This window comes from Lissotriton vulgaris, chromosome 3_1 (assembly GCF_964263255.1).
Source record: "Lissotriton vulgaris chromosome 3_1, aLisVul1.2, whole genome shotgun sequence".
NCBI classification, from domain to species: domain Eukaryota; kingdom Metazoa; phylum Chordata; class Amphibia; order Caudata; family Salamandridae; genus Lissotriton; species Lissotriton vulgaris.
In genome coordinates this window covers 1871829754-1871848914 of record NC_141689.1, presented here as the reverse complement: position 1 = coordinate 1871848914, position 19161 = coordinate 1871829754, and the positions used below count along the sequence as shown (strand labels likewise).

Here is a 19161-nt window from a genome sequence, read left to right as displayed (position 1 = left end):
GCTTCCTGGTGCACTCTTCTCACCTCATGTACCACTGACATCCATTGTGTGAAGTGTATTGTGTTCCTTATCATTGCCAGTTATTCTCAAGTACCTAAATAAAGCCTCACAAGGCAATTTTTGATGTATTTCATCCGAGAAAGTAATACTAGGACTAACAAGTTTACTGTATAAATAACAATATTTCTTAGGAAAGCAATCACATTTGATAGACATTACTTTGAAAATACGCATTTACAAGAAAATCTTTTTTTTGTTACCCCACATTAAACTTGCACTGGTTATATAACTATCAAAATTGTAACTGGCATTGCATTGGTGATGTTACAACAGCCAATCGAAGGGTGAAGCAATTGGTTAAAGCTTTTGATATAATTGACACAAAAAAAACGTATTTTGTGCTTACTCATACGTGATGCATTGTAAAAGCACACGTATGACTAATTAGGAATAATTTCTTCTGAGTGTGTCTGCCACGTGCAGAGCTTTAACTCCATCTGTTTACCAAATCGACTATTAATTAAGCATTGCACACCATTTATTAAATCGAGTCTAGTAAGGAATTATGTACGTCATAGGAGAGACAAGCAACCTTTAAAAAAGCATATTTCTATGCCTGTTGTTTTGCACATTGACTATAAAGATTGTACAATTTCAGTACATGTACAACCTGTATGTGTACATTGCACCCTTCTACCCACTGTCTTTAACCTTTCTTTAACTACATCTTTCAAGATTTAACCACGTCCACCACCATCCCATCCACCACTACCACATCCACCACCACCACATTGCACCCTTCCCCCCACTGTCTTTAACCTTTCTTTAACTACATCTTTCAAGATTTAACCACGTCCATCACCACCACATCCACCCCCACCACCACGTCCACCACCACCACCACCTCCACCATGTCCACACCCACCACGTCCACCACAACCACGTCCACCACCACCACCACCACGTCCACCACCACCATGTCCACTACCACCACCACGTCCACCACATCCACCACCACCACCATGTCCACCACCACCACCATGTCCACCACCACATCCACCACCACATCCATCACCACCACCACGTCCATCACCCCCACCACGTCCACCATGTCTAGCACCATGTCTACCACCATGTCCACTACCACGTCCACCACCACATCCACCACCACATCCATGTCCACCACATCCACTATCAGGTCCACCACCACCACACCCACCATCACCACATCCACCAGATTCACCACCACGTTCACCACCACTTTCTTTAACTACATCTTTCAAGATTTAACCACGTCCACCACCACCACATCCACCACCACCACGTCCACCACCACCACCTCCTCTGCGTCCACAACCATCACGTCCACCACCACTACGTCCACCATCACCACGTCCACCATCACCATGACCACGTCCACCACCACCATGTCCACTACCACCACCACGTCCACCACCACCACATCCACCACCACCACCACCATGCCCACCACCACGTCCACCACCACCACCACCACCACATCCTTCACCACCACCACTTCCACCAGGTCTACTGATAGAGCGCGCAGGTCACCCGGCCTTTACCAACTGCCAGATTATCACGCACTTGGGCCCATGTATGCGTTTGCAAACCCCAATTTACAAGTCGGTGATTTTACACGCTACTATCAGTATTGTGTGTGTGTCTCCTGTGACACTTCTAACAAGATACCTGACTTACCACAGGTATTTACTCCTCCTGATGGACCAGGAGCACGAGGGTAGGTGATAAGGTTCCAATACACATCACTTATTTATTCAATCAACATTTGATGTACTTTTAAAATGACCACAGACACCTTAGGTATTTTAAGGGTTTTTATATAAAGTAATTTTAGAGAGACAGAATTATGAGACAGATGCTGATAAGGACATCGGTAAGCAGAATCAAAAAGATAAAATAGCTATGCAAAAATGTTAACACCATTTAAGGGAAAACGGAGTTTCTAAAGGGTAAGGGTAACAGGGAACATGCTATTCAATTAGACTTAAACTAGGGACGACAAGTTTGAACCACACCAATCAGTGAATTTCTAAAGCCTATACGTAATTCAGCCCTACTCCTATTCTGTCTAGCTAAAGTCTTATTGCAGTTTCTAAGGTTCACCACACATTAATAATTCAAGAAAACAGATCAAATACCTTCTAGGGGAAGGGAAAAATAGGAACATACTAATAAACAGTTTGCAAATACATCCGAGGAACGATCAGAACAAAAATCAAGTGCATAGAGGCTTTATTAAGAGCAAAAGGAAAGGGATAGAAGGACGGACACCCACAGGTAATATTTACCTAGACAAGAATGAGGACTAACCCTGGCCACGGGTCAGTTTCGGAAATAGACGAGGACAAGGACCCTCAAGGATTTAGAATACCAGTAGGTGAGCAGGTAGCGGCTCACGGAAACCAGGACAGGATACCCCTCAGGTTCTGGGTCAGGACTGGACTCACAAAAGGACACGACCAACCCCCACAGCTTCAGATGCAACGCCTGCGTTACCCCCTCACTGCACAGAATCCGCCAATAACCCCGATTGGGTTCTCGAATCCCCAGCCAAAGTGCTTCGCCAGCACTTAAATCTAATTCCACCCCTTGGAGTTTGTGGAAAATTCGGACAGAGGGCTCCGCAGCTCTCTGTATCAATCACCTATAGAGTCGTGGGGTCAGTGACAGGTCTGCTACTCGGACAAGTCGAACAATTTCTCCCTAACTGACTAGGCTAGATATACTCTTCTGGGGTTCCCAGACCACCCACAATTGTTGCAAATAACAGGGTCCCAACTTGTGATTGGTCAGGAGAAATGATTAGGTCACCTTTACCTCCCAAATTCTACGTTCCCACAATGAATATTAATTTCTAAATACCCGCCCCCCTGTGTACAGGTTCCCAGGCATAGGAATATAGAGAAACAATGGGTGAATACATCAGTTGATACAATGTTGCATGTTTCAAGGTAAATATCAGCATCTTTGACAAGCCTAGGTAGATTTCTCATGCGCATCTTGCTTCAGGAGCCAGCTGGCTGGGATTTGCTTCTGCGCAGTGTGGGTTTTCCCTCATCACGTGTCGGGGTCGGAATGGGTTACAATATGGAGTCGGGTCCACGTACCCAGGCCAATGTATGCATGGTACATGAAAAGTAAGCGAAAACAAATTAATATCACAGCAAAACAGAACACACTGTACACCATGTTTTCCTACACTGCACCCCTTACTTTATAATATCTATAGCGTTTAATAATTAGTGCATGTATATACAGAAATGCGAAGCAGCATTGGCAAGCGCAGAGCATGGTTAGAACAAGCGGGCAGGTCAGCTACAATGCGCATGAGCGGACTCTTTCCCTCCAAATCTGCGAGTGCGTCACATCACATGGGTATGACCGACGCATGCGCAGACTGAATTTCTGCTAAGCGGCCATTTTTAGAATATGCAAGCGGTGTTACTGTTAGTAAACACATAGGCAAGCATCTCTAGGACACCCGCGTGTACTTGAAAAGGGGAATATTAATGACAAACAAGGTGGTTTAGTATTTTTACAAGTGTACTCGAGGTTCATACATAGAGCTTGTTGCGTTAGGCGCAAACTTCCACTCCATCACTACCACCATGTCTACCACCATGTCCACTACCACGTCCACCACCACATCCACCACCACATCCATGTCCACCACATCCACTATCAGGTCCACCACCACCACACCCACCACCACCACATCCACCAGATTCACCACCACGTCCACCACCACTATGTCCACTAGGTTCACCACCACCACATACACCACCACTCCCACCACCATGTCTACCACCACCATAACATCCACCACCATCATGTCCACCACCACCACTGCGTCCACCACCACCATGTCCAACAGGTCCACCACCACCACATACACCACCACCACCACTGCGTCCACCACCATGTCCACCACCACCATCACATCCACCACCATCATGTCCACCACACCACCAACTCCTCCACCACCACCACGTCCTTCACCACCACATACACCACCACGTCCACCACCACTACATCCACCACCACCACCACATCCACCACCACCACATCCACCACCATGTCCATCACTACAACTACGTCCACCACCATATCCATCACCACCACCACTTCCACAACCACATCCACGCCATGTCCACCACCACCACGTCCACCACCACATCCACCACCACATCCACCACCACGTTCACCAACACCACCACATTCACCAACACCACCACATTCACCAACACCACCACATCTCCACCACCACATCCACCACCACCACATCCACCACCACCACCACCATGTCCACCACCACCACCTCTACCACCACCAATGCCATGTCCCCCACCACCAACACATCCACCACGTCCAGCATCAAATCCACCTCCACCATCACGTTCCCCACTACCACCATGTCCACCACCCCCACCACTATGTCCATCACCACCACATCTACCACGTCCACACATCCACCACGTCCACCACCATGTCCACCACCACCACATCCACCATGTCCATCACCACGTCCACCACCACCATGTCCACCACCACCACGTTCACCACCACTACCACATCCACCACAACCACATCGACCACCACCACCACCACCACCACCACCACCATAGCAAATTTGCTTTGGATTATGGAAGCGAGAGCTGGGAAACCTGCTCTTGCTTCCAAAATCCAAAGCAGATTGCTTTACCACACAGGGAGCTGAGTCGAGGAGCTGGCGGGACCGTGGGGGCGTTGGGGCTCCCCCCATGGTCCCCAACGGAGTGGCCAGCCCCGGGGCCATAATTGGACTGAGGAGGGGGACCCAAAAGGATGACCAAGCCTCAGAGGATGGGGTCCCCAGGGCCGAAAATGTCCTCGTTTGAAAAAAAAAACATTTAAAAATAGGGGTCAGTCCCTGGGGGATGGGGTTCCCAGGGCCCAAAAACATAGGATAGAAGGGGGGCCACACAGTCCCCCCTTCTAACAAAAAATAGAACAAAAAAAAGCTGGTATCCCACTGGAGGTCCAGCCCCCTCCCAGCAACACTATGCAAACTCGCCCTTTGGAGAGTTTTAAGTTGGGGAATTAATTCCCCTTCAATCCTGAGGTTCCCTGGGGGCCAACTAGCCCACCAGGTACGGAGGTACCTGGTGGGCTAGTTGGCCACAGGGCTGCATTGCAGAGAGGTGTTCCGAGACCATGCCCCTTTTTACACCTCTCTGCAATGCAGCTCTGTTGCGCTTACTGGAGGTACCTGGTGGGCTAGTTAGACCCCAGGGTCCCTCAGGATTCAAGGGGAATTAATCCCCCAACTTAAAATGCTCCACTGGGTGCGTTTGCACAGTGGTGAAGGGAGGGAGCAGGGCCTCGGACCACTTCTCTACAACGCAGCTCTGTTGTGCTTAGTGTAGGTACCTGGTGGGCTAGTGGGGCCCAGGGGACCCTCAGGATTCAAGGGGACTTAATCCCTGAACTTAAAACGTGCCTCGAGGTGCGTTTGCACACTTGTCACACCAGGCCCCCCCCCTCCCTTCACCACTGTGCAAACGGGCACTGTGGCGCATGGTAAGTTGGGGGATTAAGTCCCCTTGAATCCTGAGGGTCCCTTGGGTCCAACTACCCCACCAGGTACCTCTAGTGTGCCACAGAGATGTGTTGCAGAGAGATGTAAAAAGGGGCGTGGCCTTGGACCACCTCTCTGCAATGTAGCTCTGTGGCGCTTACTGGAGGTACTTGGTGGGATAGTTGGACCCCAGGGACCCTCAGGAATCAGGGGGAATCAATCCCACAACTTAAAACCTGCCAGGGGGTGTGTTTGCACAGTGTTGAAGGGAGACTGATGTGACATGTATGTACTTATCCAATCACTCCGCCAAAACTCAACCACTTTTAAGTTCACCATGCACTCTCCTTGTAGTACACTAATCATCCAGTCAGTACCCATGCACTCATGCAATGACCCATGCACTAACTCATGGGCTGCTACAATCCCTATGTACTACCCATGCAGTCTCCAACCACCTACACACGTCTCATTTGCTCCTTTAATTCCCCTGGTAGTACCCATTCAGTCCTCAAATCACCCAGCCAGTCCTATGTCCTTATCCAATCACTGTGCCAAAACCCAAGCACTTATAAATTCACCATGCACTCTCCTTACAGTACACTAATCTTCCAGTCAGTACCCATGCACCCATGCAATGACCCATGCACTAACTCATGTACTGCTACAATACCCTGAGCACAACCCAAACAGTCCAGCCATCACCCTGCCAGTACCCATACACTCCTTCAATCACACAGCCATCACCACGTACTTATCCAATCACTCCACCAAAACCCAAGCACTTATAAATTCACCATGCACTCTCCTTGCAGTACTCTAATTATCCAGTCAGTACCCATGCACTCATGCAATGACCCAGGCACTAACACCTGCACTGCTACAATCCCCTAAGCACTTCCCATGCAGACCTCTAACAACCTACACACTACTGATTCACTCCTCCAATTACCCAGGTAGTACCCATGCACTCCAGAAATCCCTCTGTCACTACCCATGCACTCTTCCAGTCTCCCAGCCAGCACTATGTACTTATCCAATCACTCCGCCAAAACCCAAGCAGTTATACAATCACCATGCACTGTCCTTGCAGCACTCTAATCATCCAGTCACTACCCATGTACTCATGCAATGACGCAGTCAATAACATATGCACTGCTGTAATCCATTGAGGACTACCTATGCAGTCCAGTAATCTCCCTGGTACTACCTATGCAGTCCTCCAATCACCCAGACAGTCCTATGTCCTTATCCAAACACTGCGCCAAAACTCAAGCACTTATAAATTCAACATGCACTCTCCTTGCAGCACTCTAATCATCCAGACCTACCCATTTAGTCATGCAATAATAATGAGACTAACACATGCACTGCTACAATCTATGTATACTACCCATGCAGTACTCTAACCACCTACACACTTCTCATTTGCTCCTTCAATTCCCCTGGTAGTACCCATGCAGTCCAGCAATCACCCTGTCATTCCCCTGCACTCCGCAAGTCAAACACTCTGCCAATACTCAAGCACTTATAAATTCCCCACGCATTCTCCTTACAGTACTCTAATTATCCACTCAGTATCCATATACTCATACAATGACCCAGTCACTAACACATGCACTTCTGCAATACCTTGAGGACTACCTTTGCAGTCTAGTATTCTCCCTGGTACTACCTTTGCAGTCCTCAAAATCACCCAGCCAATCCTATGTGCTTATCCAATCACTGCGCCAAAACCCAAGTACTTATAAAATCACCATGCACTCTCCTTGTAGCACTCTAATCATCCAGATACAGAGGAGGTCATGCAAATCAAAGGAGTACCCCAATGCATAGTGTTCCCTAGTGTATGTAGGTGTTTTTACTGTATTCTAAGTGTCTTTTAGCATAGCTCTGGCTCTAGGCCTGGTTAGTCAGAGTCAGTTACCACCAGTACCCATCAGTAAAAAGTTGGGGGCACAGGAGGTATTTCTGCTCCTCTGTTGGTTCTTTCTGCTCATCTCTTCTTTTTCCTACACTTTTCTTCGTCTTTCTGGACTTCTGTTGCCTCTTTCTCCATGTGTCTTGCTTCTTTCTTCACTTTTCTTCCTCTTTCTTCACATGAGTAGGCATAGTTAGAAATCAGAATTTAAACAACCTTAGAAATTTACTGAAAAAAATATAGGTTTCAGGGACGTTATAGTTGGAAATTAACACTTAAAAAACCTTTGAAATTCACTAAAAAACCATAGGTTTCAGGGAAGTTAAAGTTTGAAATTCTATTTTAAAAAACCTTAGAAATTCATTGAAAAAACCATAGGTTTCAGGGACGTTATAGTTAGTTGGAGATTTCATTCTTACAAAAGCATAGAAATTTAGCTGTTATAGTTGGTAGACCTAACTATAACTCGCGCCCCCGTAATGCACTGCTGATGACGTCACATATTACATCACTCATGACATGCTCAGTGACATCACAGATGACATCTCAAATGACATCACTGATGACATCAACATAATCATCTGCTACACCTCCTCATACCCTAATAAAACCTTTTATACACCCACTCTAAAATACAGAGCACCAATATCGAAACCATAGACAGACCAATAGCAGATAGTACATACCTGCTCAGTGATTCATACGTCTAAATGCACATCCACCCACTAACCCATACAGTCACTCATACACACAGTCAATCATCTATACAGCTACTGATCTATCCACTCATACACCCATATAGACACTCACACACTGCCCCTCACCCCACGAGTTACTCATTCACTTGGTCAGTCCTGCAAAGAAACTATCACACACCCATTTCTTTGCTTATACAGTCAAACACACACCACCAAACCTTTTTAAACAGATGCTTACACATACTTAGTCTCTTAAACAATCACTCATAGAAACACACACTCATCCATACAGTTACTCTTGCAATCACATAGTCATTTATATACTCCAACACTCACATATACTGCTTCAAAACATATGTAGTTATTCACACATGCACCACTGAGACATCCATTCACTCACCAACACACGCATACACACACTCACCCACCGATACAGCTGTTTCTATTTGCACTCTTGAACCCATACACCCAGTGAAACAACCACTCGCATATGTTTATGTTTATGTTTATGTCGGTTTATATAGCGCCAAGTCACCGACAGGTCTCAGGGCACTTTTGACCGCAATGACATCACAGCTCGGGCAGCAACAGGAGGCGAGCTAGGTCTATACTGAGCTCAACGCTGTTCTAAATAGGGTTGTCTTTAGGGCTTTCCTAAAGCGAAACAGGTTTCCTTCCTTGCGAAGAGCTTCCGGCAGCTCATTCCACATTTTGGGCAGTAGAACCGAAAAGGATCTCCCTCCTTTTGTTGCTAGCCTGAAACGAGGACATACAAGCAACTGAGCCTCGGAGGACCTTAGGCTTCTTTCGGGCCTGTATATGACTAGTCTTTCCTTGATATAGGAAGGGGCTTGCCCATAGATGACCTTGTGGGCTATGCAGAGGCTCTTGAAAGCCGACCTTTGCGTCACTGGTAGCCACTGAAGATTCAGCAACAGCGGGGATGCATGTGATCTCCTTGGAAGTCTGAAGATTAATCTTGCCACGTCATTTAAGACTACCTGCAGTCTATTTGGTAAGGCTTTAGGTAAGCCCAGGTAGAGCGCATTTCCGTAGTCCAGCCTCGACAGTATGGTGGCAGAAACTATTGTGCGGATCGTGGACTGGGAAAGAAGTGGAACAAGTTTGCGCAGTTGTCTTATGATGCCGTTACAGGTACCTACTACCGCAGAGATTTGATTGGTCATTGAGAGGGCGCCGTCTATTCTAATGCCAAGACTTTTGACCACGATTGCTGGCTTAGGGGTGGGCCCTAATTCCTGGGGCCAGTAGAGGTCACACCAGGGGGAACAGGTGGATGACACAATTAACACCTCTGTTTTCTCGGGGTTAATCTTCAGGAGATTCCTGGACATCCAGTTGACTGTGTACCTAAGAATCTCCTGTGCCAGTGACTGGGCCCGTACGGTGTCATCTATGCTCAGCAACAACTGGGTGTCGTCTGCATAGTTGAACACCCGACAGCACATCTCATCCAAGGTGCTTATTAGTGGTTGCAGGTATAAGTTGAACAATAAGGGGGACAAGGCGGAGCCTTGGGGTACCCCACATGTCAGGTCTCCTGCTCCTGATACCTCCTCTCCCAGCTGAATCCTTTGGGTTCGCCCGGACAGGAAGGATTCCAGCCAGAGGTAAGCAGAGCCCCGAAACCCAAACCCGGCCAACCTATCCAGGAGTATGGTATGGCTGACGGTATCAAACGCCGCAGATAGGTCTAAAAGTATCAGGGCGCTTGATTTCTTTCGGTCAGCCAACCCTCTAAGGTCATCCAGCACCGAGAGCATGACTAACTCGGTGCTATGGTGGGCACGGAACCCTGCCTGCATCTCATGGAGCAGATGGTTAGACTCCAGGAACGCAGCCAGGGACTTCAAAACATGCTACTCAAGCACCTTGGATAGAAATTGAAGCTGGGAGATGGGCCGATAGTTTTTTAATACTTTGGGATCGGCCCCAGCTTTCTTGATTAGGGGCTATCTATGAACAGAGTCACACACACCCCACCCACTCACAAAGACACTCAGGCACCCATACAGATACTCAGACAACCAATAAATGACCCATATATACACTCATGTAGCTACTCACCAAGCCATGCAGCCGCTTACACACCAACTAACAGACTAATTAAGACATTCACACAGTTTAGTCACCAACCCATGCATTCAGTAAGCCATATTTAACCACTCACTTATACAGTCAGTCCCTGACCTACTAAATCATCCATTCAGGCATTCATACACGCAATCATACTTCAATACACCTTGGTGTGTATATGTATATGTATATGTATGTGTATATGTATATGTGTATGTATATATATATATTTTTTTTTTTCCACTAAGAAACCCATAGGTTTTAGGCACGTTATAGTTAGAAATTAGCATTTAAGAAAACCTTTGAAATTCACTGAAAAAAACCATAGGTTTCACATATGTTATAGTTAGCTGGACCAGCCTCGTAGTGCGCTAGGCCTGAAGTGCTATCCTGCGAGAGCACTCACCGCCGCAGCCCAACTCCTCTTGTGCTGTGTGGGCCCAGAGGATTGTGGCCACCTCGAACAGCTGCTGCTGCCTCTGGTGCTGTCCCGGCGTCGCTCGGAGCCAGGAGAGGGCCGCTGCATCGTGGAGTAGGCCTCACTAGGCCCAGTGAGGCGCCTACAATCACACCACGTGACGGGGGCACCCGGCTGCGTCACAGGCCGCGCCCCCGCCTTTGCTAGCTGTGATAGGCCATCCCAGCTGCTCTTCTCTAGCCGGCCGCGCTGCAAATTGTGGCCGGCACGTTCACTTTGCTCCCTCTCGCCTCAGCGGTCCCGGGGCCTGGGAAGCGACTGGAGGCCCGGGACTTTTGACGAACACCGTACCTGAGGGCTTGGCCAAGAGCACAAGCCTTCCCCTTTGCTGGAAGCCTACGCAAGGGCCCCGAGCGGGCCGAAGATCCAAAGGTAACCCCAGGGGGAGGAGGGAGGCAGCCGGAGTGAACGCGGGGCCTCCCGGGAGACAGAAGGAGGCCCTGAGATTGACCCTCCCCGCGGGAGAACTAGGATTGGGCCCCGTTGGCTCCAATTGTGGCCACAATCTCCTCTGAACTGGGCCAGGATAGGAATTAGGCCCTATTGAACGGTCACAGAGACCCCCTTCTTATCAGGAAGGCCATGAGAGAGATGTAGATTGTTTAGTGACCACAGGGAAATGTTTTATATGGCCGATGCCTATCTAATGGACTGATTTACTTTACCTAATGAAATAGTTATGAGTTCCTGCTGAAATGGTGGACCTGACCTACTGAAAGTGTACTTTCTAATTCATGAATTGCTTTATTCCAGCCTTGTGAAATGTGCTACATCTGCTGTTGAACTGCTTATCTTTGCAGCTAGGAAATGTTTTACCCCCAGTTAATGACTTGCTGATTCCTGCAGCGAAGGAATGTTTACTGCTAAGTAATGCAATGCTATACGAATATATCTATTAGGAATTCCTTGCAGGTGCTGACTAGGAGCAAGGCTGAAGCCAGGCCTACAGTTATTTACTATTTAATATTTATTTATTTATGTATTTATGGCTAAGTAATGAAAGATATGCATTTTAAGGAAAGGTAATGAGTTCTTACTACTATGATTTTTGACTGCCCTGATCTTGATCTTAGATAAAACGTATTTATTTGATTCAAACCTACTGGTGGGGTCTCAGTCTCTGCGTGCACTTATTGTCTCGGTGGATGCGTGTGTTGTGAAGTCACTTAACACCTAAGCTTCGGGTGCCTACCGGCTCGGTCCATGCTACCCCCCGGGGATCTGGTGAACCCAGTTCCTACAGTGGTGGATCCTTGATCCAGCACGGGTGCATCTCCTGTAACCAGTCGAAAGAATGCGTTTAAGTCATACAGGCAATTTTTAAGGAATATTTTTAGTTTGTGAAAATAGACACTTTGAAATTTTCTGCTAAAAACCAGACAATGGATTCCTATGGAAGGAAATACAAGTTACTGGTAAGTACGCTTAGAATTACTTTTCAGGGTCAGTGCTGGGCTAAAAGATGCAGCACTTAGGTCACTCCTGATGAATTTGTGGTTCTGCTGATTTTATAGGAATATGTTAAAGTTCCAAAACTCCACACTTAGAAACTTTTCTGGTGAAAACCACACAATGGATTCCAATGGAAGGAAATACAAGTTACTGATAAGTACGGTTAGAATTACTTTTCAGGGTCAGTTCTGTGCTAAAAGATGCAGCACTGGGTTCTCTCCTGATAACAGGTGAGTAAATTGGAATTCGTAGTTCGGTTGATTTTATAGGAATTTTTTAAAGTTCCAAAACTCCACACTTCAAAAATTTTCTGGTGAAAACCACACAATGGATTCCTATGGAAGGAAACTCAAGTAACTGGTAAGTACGGTTAAAATTACTTTTCAGGATCACTACTGGGCTTAAAGTTTTAGCACAGAGGTCACTCCTAATAGCCGGTGAGTAAATCGGAATTCGTACTGCGGCTGCTTTTAGTGGAATATTTTAAAGTTCCAAAACTCCACACTTAGAAACTTTTCTGGTGAAAACAATACAATGGTTTCCTATGGAAGGAAATTGAAGTAACTGGTAAGTACGATTAACATTACTTTTCAGGATCAGTACTGGGCTTAACGTTTCAGCACTAAGGTCACTCCTGATAACAAGTGAGTAATTCGGATTTCGTAGTTAGGCTGATTTTAGAGGAATATTTGCACAATGCTAAAGAAAGGGGGCGGTGCCTGAGGTGACATGTGTGCAAATACGCCCTGTGGTGCATTTTAAGCTGGGAAATTAATTCCTCTTCAATCCTGAGGTCCCCTGTGGGCCAACTAGCCCACCAGGTACCTCCAGTATGCGCCAGGGAATTGCGTTGCAGAGAGATATTCAGAGGCCACGTCCCTTTTTACAACACTCTGCAACACAGCTCTGTGGCATCCACTGGAGGTACCTGGTGGGCTAGTTGGCCCCTAGGGGACCTCTGATTGCAGAGGAATTAATTCCCCAACTTAAACCGCACCACACGGCGTGTTTGCACACACATCATCTCAAGCCCCGCCTCCTACCTTCACCACTGTGCAAACGTGCCCCGTGGCGCGTTCTAAGTTGGGGAATTAAGTCTCCTTGAATACTGTTGGTCCCTGGGGGCCAACTAGCCCACCAGGAACCGCCAGGATGCGCCATGGGGCTGCGTTGCAGAGAGGTGTAAAAAATGGCGTGGCCTCTTTACACGTCTCTGCAACGTGGCCCCTGGCGCATACTGGAGTTTCCTGGTGGGCTAGTTGGCCCCCAGGGACCCCCAGTATTCAAGGGGAATTAATTCCCCCTCTGCAAATGCGCCAGGGGGCGCATTTGCAGAGTGGTTCAATCCTTCACCTCAAGCCCTGCCCCCTACCTTCACCACTGTGCAAACACGCCCCGTGGCGCATTATAAATTGCCTTTTTTCTAAAAAAAAAAAAAAAAAATGTAGTGTAGCCCCCCCTTTTTTTTGGGGCCCTGGGGACTTCATCTCCCAGGTCCTGACCCCCAAATATTATTTTTAAAATGTTTTTAACGGGAAGGTGGGCACGTGGCCCCACTCCTGTGGCTAATTCCAGGCCCCGGGGACCCCATCCCCCAGGGCATAGCCAATTGTTTTTTTTTTTTAATGGACGGGGCTGCATAGCCCTTCTCCTCAGTGCCTTTCAATGCCCCGGGGACCCCATCCCCCGGGGCCGGCCTTTTTTTTCTCCTTTTTTTAACATTTTAACGGGGAGGGGGGCCACGTGGCCCCCCACCCTGACCACTGGTAACCCCGGGGACCCTTTCCCCTGGGCTGGCCCTCACCATTGGGGACCGTGGGGGCGTCCCCAGTCCCGCCGGCTCCCCGCCTCCTGCGTGAGCGGGCATTGCTTTTCCACATGGGGAGCAGCTATCATGCTGCTCCCCATATGGAAAAGCATTCTGCTTTGCTTCATTGAAGGAAGAGCAGGTTTCCCTGCTCTCGCTTCAATGAAGCAAAGCAGTTTGCAATGGCAGGGTGGGAGCTGCGAGGCTCACGCCCTGCTATTGCAAACAGCAGTGTCCCGGGGGTGGGCCCCCCGGGACACTGCAGGAGCCGGCCCAGGGGAGTGGCGGTCCCCAGGGCCTCTACAAGGATCCAGGGGGGCCGCGCGGCCCCCCTCCCATATTTGTTTCAAGTCCCGGTGGTGGCGGTCCCCGGGGCTGGTGGGCCTGAGAACCCCCCTCCCAATTGTAAAAAGCCCCAGGGTGGTGGCGGTCCCCGGGGCTGGGGGGGGCCTGAGAGGCCCCCGTATGTAATGTAATTTAGGCCCCTGGGATGGCAGTGTACAAATTCCCCCGGGATTTGGCCCCCCCCGGGGGAATTTGTTTGCGAATGCGAATTTGCTTGATACATATGACCCTAAGAATCTGATTATGGTGATATATGTTGAGTTTATAATTTCAAATGTTTAACCTCATCAAAATTTGATTCTTTCTGCACTTACTTTTAGTTGCGCAAAAGGTGGTGTATCATTTCATAAATATGAAGTCATTTTCATTTGATTGTTTTATTTGACAATACCTTGTTAATTTTTTCAATGATAAATCCATTGGAATGCAGTTTGCTCGCTTTTGAAGATTTTCCTTTTTCTGTCAACATACTGTAAAACAACAATTAAAGATGGCAATATGTTGTGTCCTATTTTTTTCTACTTAATACTAAGGTGAAGAATCAAAGCAGCCCTCCATCACCTATATTAAAACCTAGAAGTTTATTTGCTGAGGACCACCTTGGAGGCTCAGTATTGACGGTCTCTCCAGAAGGAACATTTCCGTTTACAAAAGGTATGGAAGTTGCAATTGAATCTGTGCTAATTTGGATATGATATTGTTCACTAACGACCTCATTACAAGTAGCCTCTTAATCCCAATTGAGCAAATTACCTGCCACTTCGGAATTGTGAGATTTGTGGAAACACCACAAACCTCTTAACTTTTACTTCGAGATTTCAACACTTAAAGGCAGACAAATCTTGGGGTGAAAGTCCAAAGTGAGCAATTACCCAGGAATCAGATCCAGAATTACAGATTCCTGTGGTAATTCCTCCTTTTCTGTGGTCCCCCAGGATCCAACTCGTAATTGGCTGGATTTTCCTCACTCCCAGAGTTACCAAAACTCCAGGAATATGATCTTTAAGAGATAGATCAACCTAGCCCATCCAGCCTTGAAATAAGTCTCTAACCAGCAGCCCACCAGGGAAATAACCAGCGCTGGAATGGCCAGTTGGCCCTGCTTGGGCTTCTTTTGTAATGACCCCAGGGTCCGTTCCTTGAGTTGGTGAATTCCTGCAACACAGTACTGTGCATTTCTTTTTAAGACAGCGTGTGCCAAAAATGCATCTATTTAGCTTGCGAATTCTTTGAGGTAGTGCACAAGTTGCAGACAGCACAAATCGCAAATAGGGAGCAGAGGTACTGATCTTCACTGGAGGCGATTAAATGAGATGAAAATGAGATTTGCACAGCGCTTTACTACCCGAAGGTGTTTATGTACTAAGATTCGGAGATGAGAAAGAGGAAGGAGATACATAGACCTGAACAGGTAGCACAAAGGAAACACTGAGCTCTTAAGCCTATTTGTTAAACAGCCAAGTTTTTAACGCTTTACGGAAAGCTAATAGAATAGCTTCCTTCTTTAGCGCTCGGTACTCGCTATGAAGCTTCAGCTCTTCTGGCTCTTCTGACCTTTGGAATTACAAGGTTAGCTGAGGAGGCAGATCATAAGGACCTTTTTGGCATCTACCATTGAAAGTACTGCCTCATAGAATCAGGACTGTCACTGTGCAGTGCCTTAAAAGCAACACATAAGGATTTTAACTCGATCTGTTTTTTTGCCGGAAGCCACTGGAGTGCCGGGATGACATAGAAAACCAATTGATATTTATAAATTCCCAGAAGAAGCCGGGCAGACACATGTTGAATAATCTACAGTTTATGTAAATATTTTTTTGTAGTCTAACAAATAGTGCATGGCAGCAGTCTAGTATAGCAAAGATGAGAGCCGTAATGACCAATTTTCGTCGGTGCAAGGGGATAAAATGAAGATTTTTCTGTTTCTGTTTTAAACATACAAAAGCAGGAGAAGGAGATGGAGTTCACCTGCCCTGCAAATGAGAGTTTGTTATCAAAGCAAACTCAGAGATCTTTTACTGTGGAGACCTATGTGGGAAGAATTCTAGTTCCTGAGGCCACCATTTAAGAAACCGGAAAGAAGCGTATTCCCAAATATATACACCTCGGTTTTGTCTGATTTTAGTTTCAAACAGTTACTTGCCATCCATCTTCTGATTTCCTGCATACAGTCATGAAAGCTGGAGGCAGCCATGTCGGGGTTCCCTGCAACCGACACTACGTTCTGATAGATACATCTGCCTTGTGGATTCCTCACCTTGTGAATATCCCCCTTGCGTCAGCAACGTTCGGAAAATTCTTTGTAGCACGCCGGCGTGGTCGACGTCACAGGAGAACGGCATTGCGCGCGACTCCGTCTGACGTCACCGACTCCTCATAAGGCCCACGTCGGCGTGATGACATCAGTTCCCTTTTTTCCGCGTCGTCGACGCTAACGGTTTCTGGGATCTTCTGCGATACTTTGAGTATCTTGTTGCTATTTGGTGTTACTGTTTCTCTTTTGAGATTTTTTTCTTCGTCGAGGATGTCGTCGAGGATGACGGGGTTCAAGCAGTGTGGTTCCTGTGCCCGAATGATGTCGATCACTGATCCGCATTCCGATTGTCTGTAGTGTCTTGGGTCGGACCCTGATGTTAAGAACTGTCGTTCCTGCTTCAAGATGAACCCCAAGGCCTTGCGAGAGCGGGAGGCGAAGCTTCTTCTTGCGAAGGTGAAAGAAAGAGAAGCTGGAAGGTCTTCGAGGTCGGTTTCAAGGCGCTCGAAGTCGAGGCAGATGTCGCGGTCGAAGTCAAGGTCGAGGTCGGCTTCGAGATCGAGGTCCAGAGCGAGGTCGAGATCCAGAGAGAGGTCGAGGTCTGGATCCAAGTCGGCTTCGGGCCATGCTTCGAGCTCCTCGAGGAAGAAGCATAAGAGGAGTAAGCATCGCTCTAAACATCACTCTGGCAAGGAGTCTTCGGATTCGAAGAAGTCTCGTAAGCATCATAAGGACTTCGTGTCTCCTTCTCCGGCACAGTCTCATGAAGGTTCTCCTGTTCAGGAGCAGGAACTGGATCTGGAGTCGCACCATTCTTCGGTGCATGATGAAGAAGAGGTTCCTCGAGCTCCGTCTCCGGATGTGGAGCCTGAAAGTCAAGAGGGCCAGGGTGCACCTTTGCCGGTTCAGCCTCCTTCGGAGCGGCGTTGGGTTCGTACCCTCCCTTTCCTGGTCCAGGTCAGGACCCCTCGCAGTTTCTAAATGCCATGTTTGGTGTTTATGCGAGGGCAATGTACCCCACTGGCGCACCGGTTGGTCCCATGGGTCCATTGTCTTTTAATTAGGCGTGCCTCAGGCTTACGCCCGGCCCCCTTTATGCCGTTTATGCCGACGCCTTGTGCTCCTTGGCTCGTTACGGCGCCGCCGAAGTCGTCGACTTCGCATGCGGCTTCGCTGGCTCCGGATCGTCCTCGAGGTGATTCGGATCGTGGTGCTTCCTGTCCTCAAGCTCCTCGTTCGACGTCGGCTCCGGCTCCGTCAGAGTCTTTGCCGGATCCATCGACTTTTGTCCGCATGGAATGGTCGAGGCGCAGGGCTCAGCGCCTCTTGGAGGAGAAGGAGTATATGGATTCCAAGGTTGAGGAAGGAGAGCTGCAAGATCAGGAGGATTGTTTTGAGGACCTCCAAAGCGCTAGTGGCCTGGAACTTTCTCCTGAGTGGGGTTTACCATCCGTTTCGGATACACCATCCAAGGACGTTGCACCCTATCACGTCGTGATTAGGAAAGCTGCGGATTTGCTTGGCTTGACTTTGCCCACTGTTGAGTACAAGCCCAACATTCTCACGGAGGTTTTACATTCGCCTTCTTCTATAATAGAGCCTACTCTTCCTTTCACTGACGCATTGACTGATCCTATAAAGGAGGTTTGGAAGAGACCTTTGTCTGCTCCTGCGGTTTCCAGGTCTGTGGCAAGGCGTTACAGGGTGGCTCCTGGTGACCCTGAATTTCTTTCTTCACATCCTTCTCCGGAGAGTCTGGTGGTGCAGGCCGCTTGTTCCAACAGGTCTGCAGGTTCATTCCCTCAGGTGCCGGCAGACAAGGACTCTAAAAAATTGGACCAGTCTGCGAAAAAGATTTTCTCCTCGGGTAGCATGGCTTTAAAATCTACCAATGCTACTTGCCTGTTGGGGAGATATGTTCATGCATTGATAGACTCTGTGAAACAACTCTCAACCAAGCTTCCAGAGGATAATAGGAAGAATTTTAATGAAGTGGTCTCCGATACTCAGGCTGCAGCCCGTATGGTAATACAGAGTGGCATGGACACGGCAGACTCTGTTGCCAGGATTATGGGCTCTACTGTTGCAACCAGAAGGGCCGCATGGCTTAAATCTTCTCATTTTTCTACTGATGTACAGTCTACCTTGTTGGACTTGCCATTTGATGGGACAGGCCTCTTTGGTAAGAAAGCGGACGTGGCCCTGGAGAGATTCAAGGACAGCCGGGCGACGGCAAGGTCTTTGGGCCTTCAGGCAAGGGGTTCTGCTACTAGGAAGTTTAGGGGATATGGCAGATCCACTTTTCGTTCCTACAACCAAGGCCAGCAGCAGCAGCAGCGACAGAATCCTCTGTATAAGACATACAGAGGGAAACAAAGGGGCCGTGCTCGTGGACGCCAGGCCTCCTCCTCCTCCTCTTCCTCTAATAATCAACCCCCTCCCTCTACAGCAAAGCAGCCCTAGATCCGCCATTCTGGATCATGTGGCACCGGTGGGGGGTCGGCTTACTC

At 48.0% G+C, this 19161-nt stretch overlaps 1 protein-coding gene across 1 annotated transcript in view; it reads left to right on the top strand.

Annotated features, from left to right (window-relative positions):
- MAP9 (microtubule associated protein 9) overlaps positions 1 to 19161 on the top strand; it is a 169511-nt gene that overhangs the window by 64993 nt on the left and 85357 nt on the right. The window contains exon 6 of the mRNA XM_086962334.1: positions 14931 to 15051. Within this exon, the coding sequence (XP_086818460.1) occupies positions 14931 to 15051 (121 nt within the window). The remainder of the gene's footprint in view (positions 1 to 14930; positions 15052 to 19161) is intronic.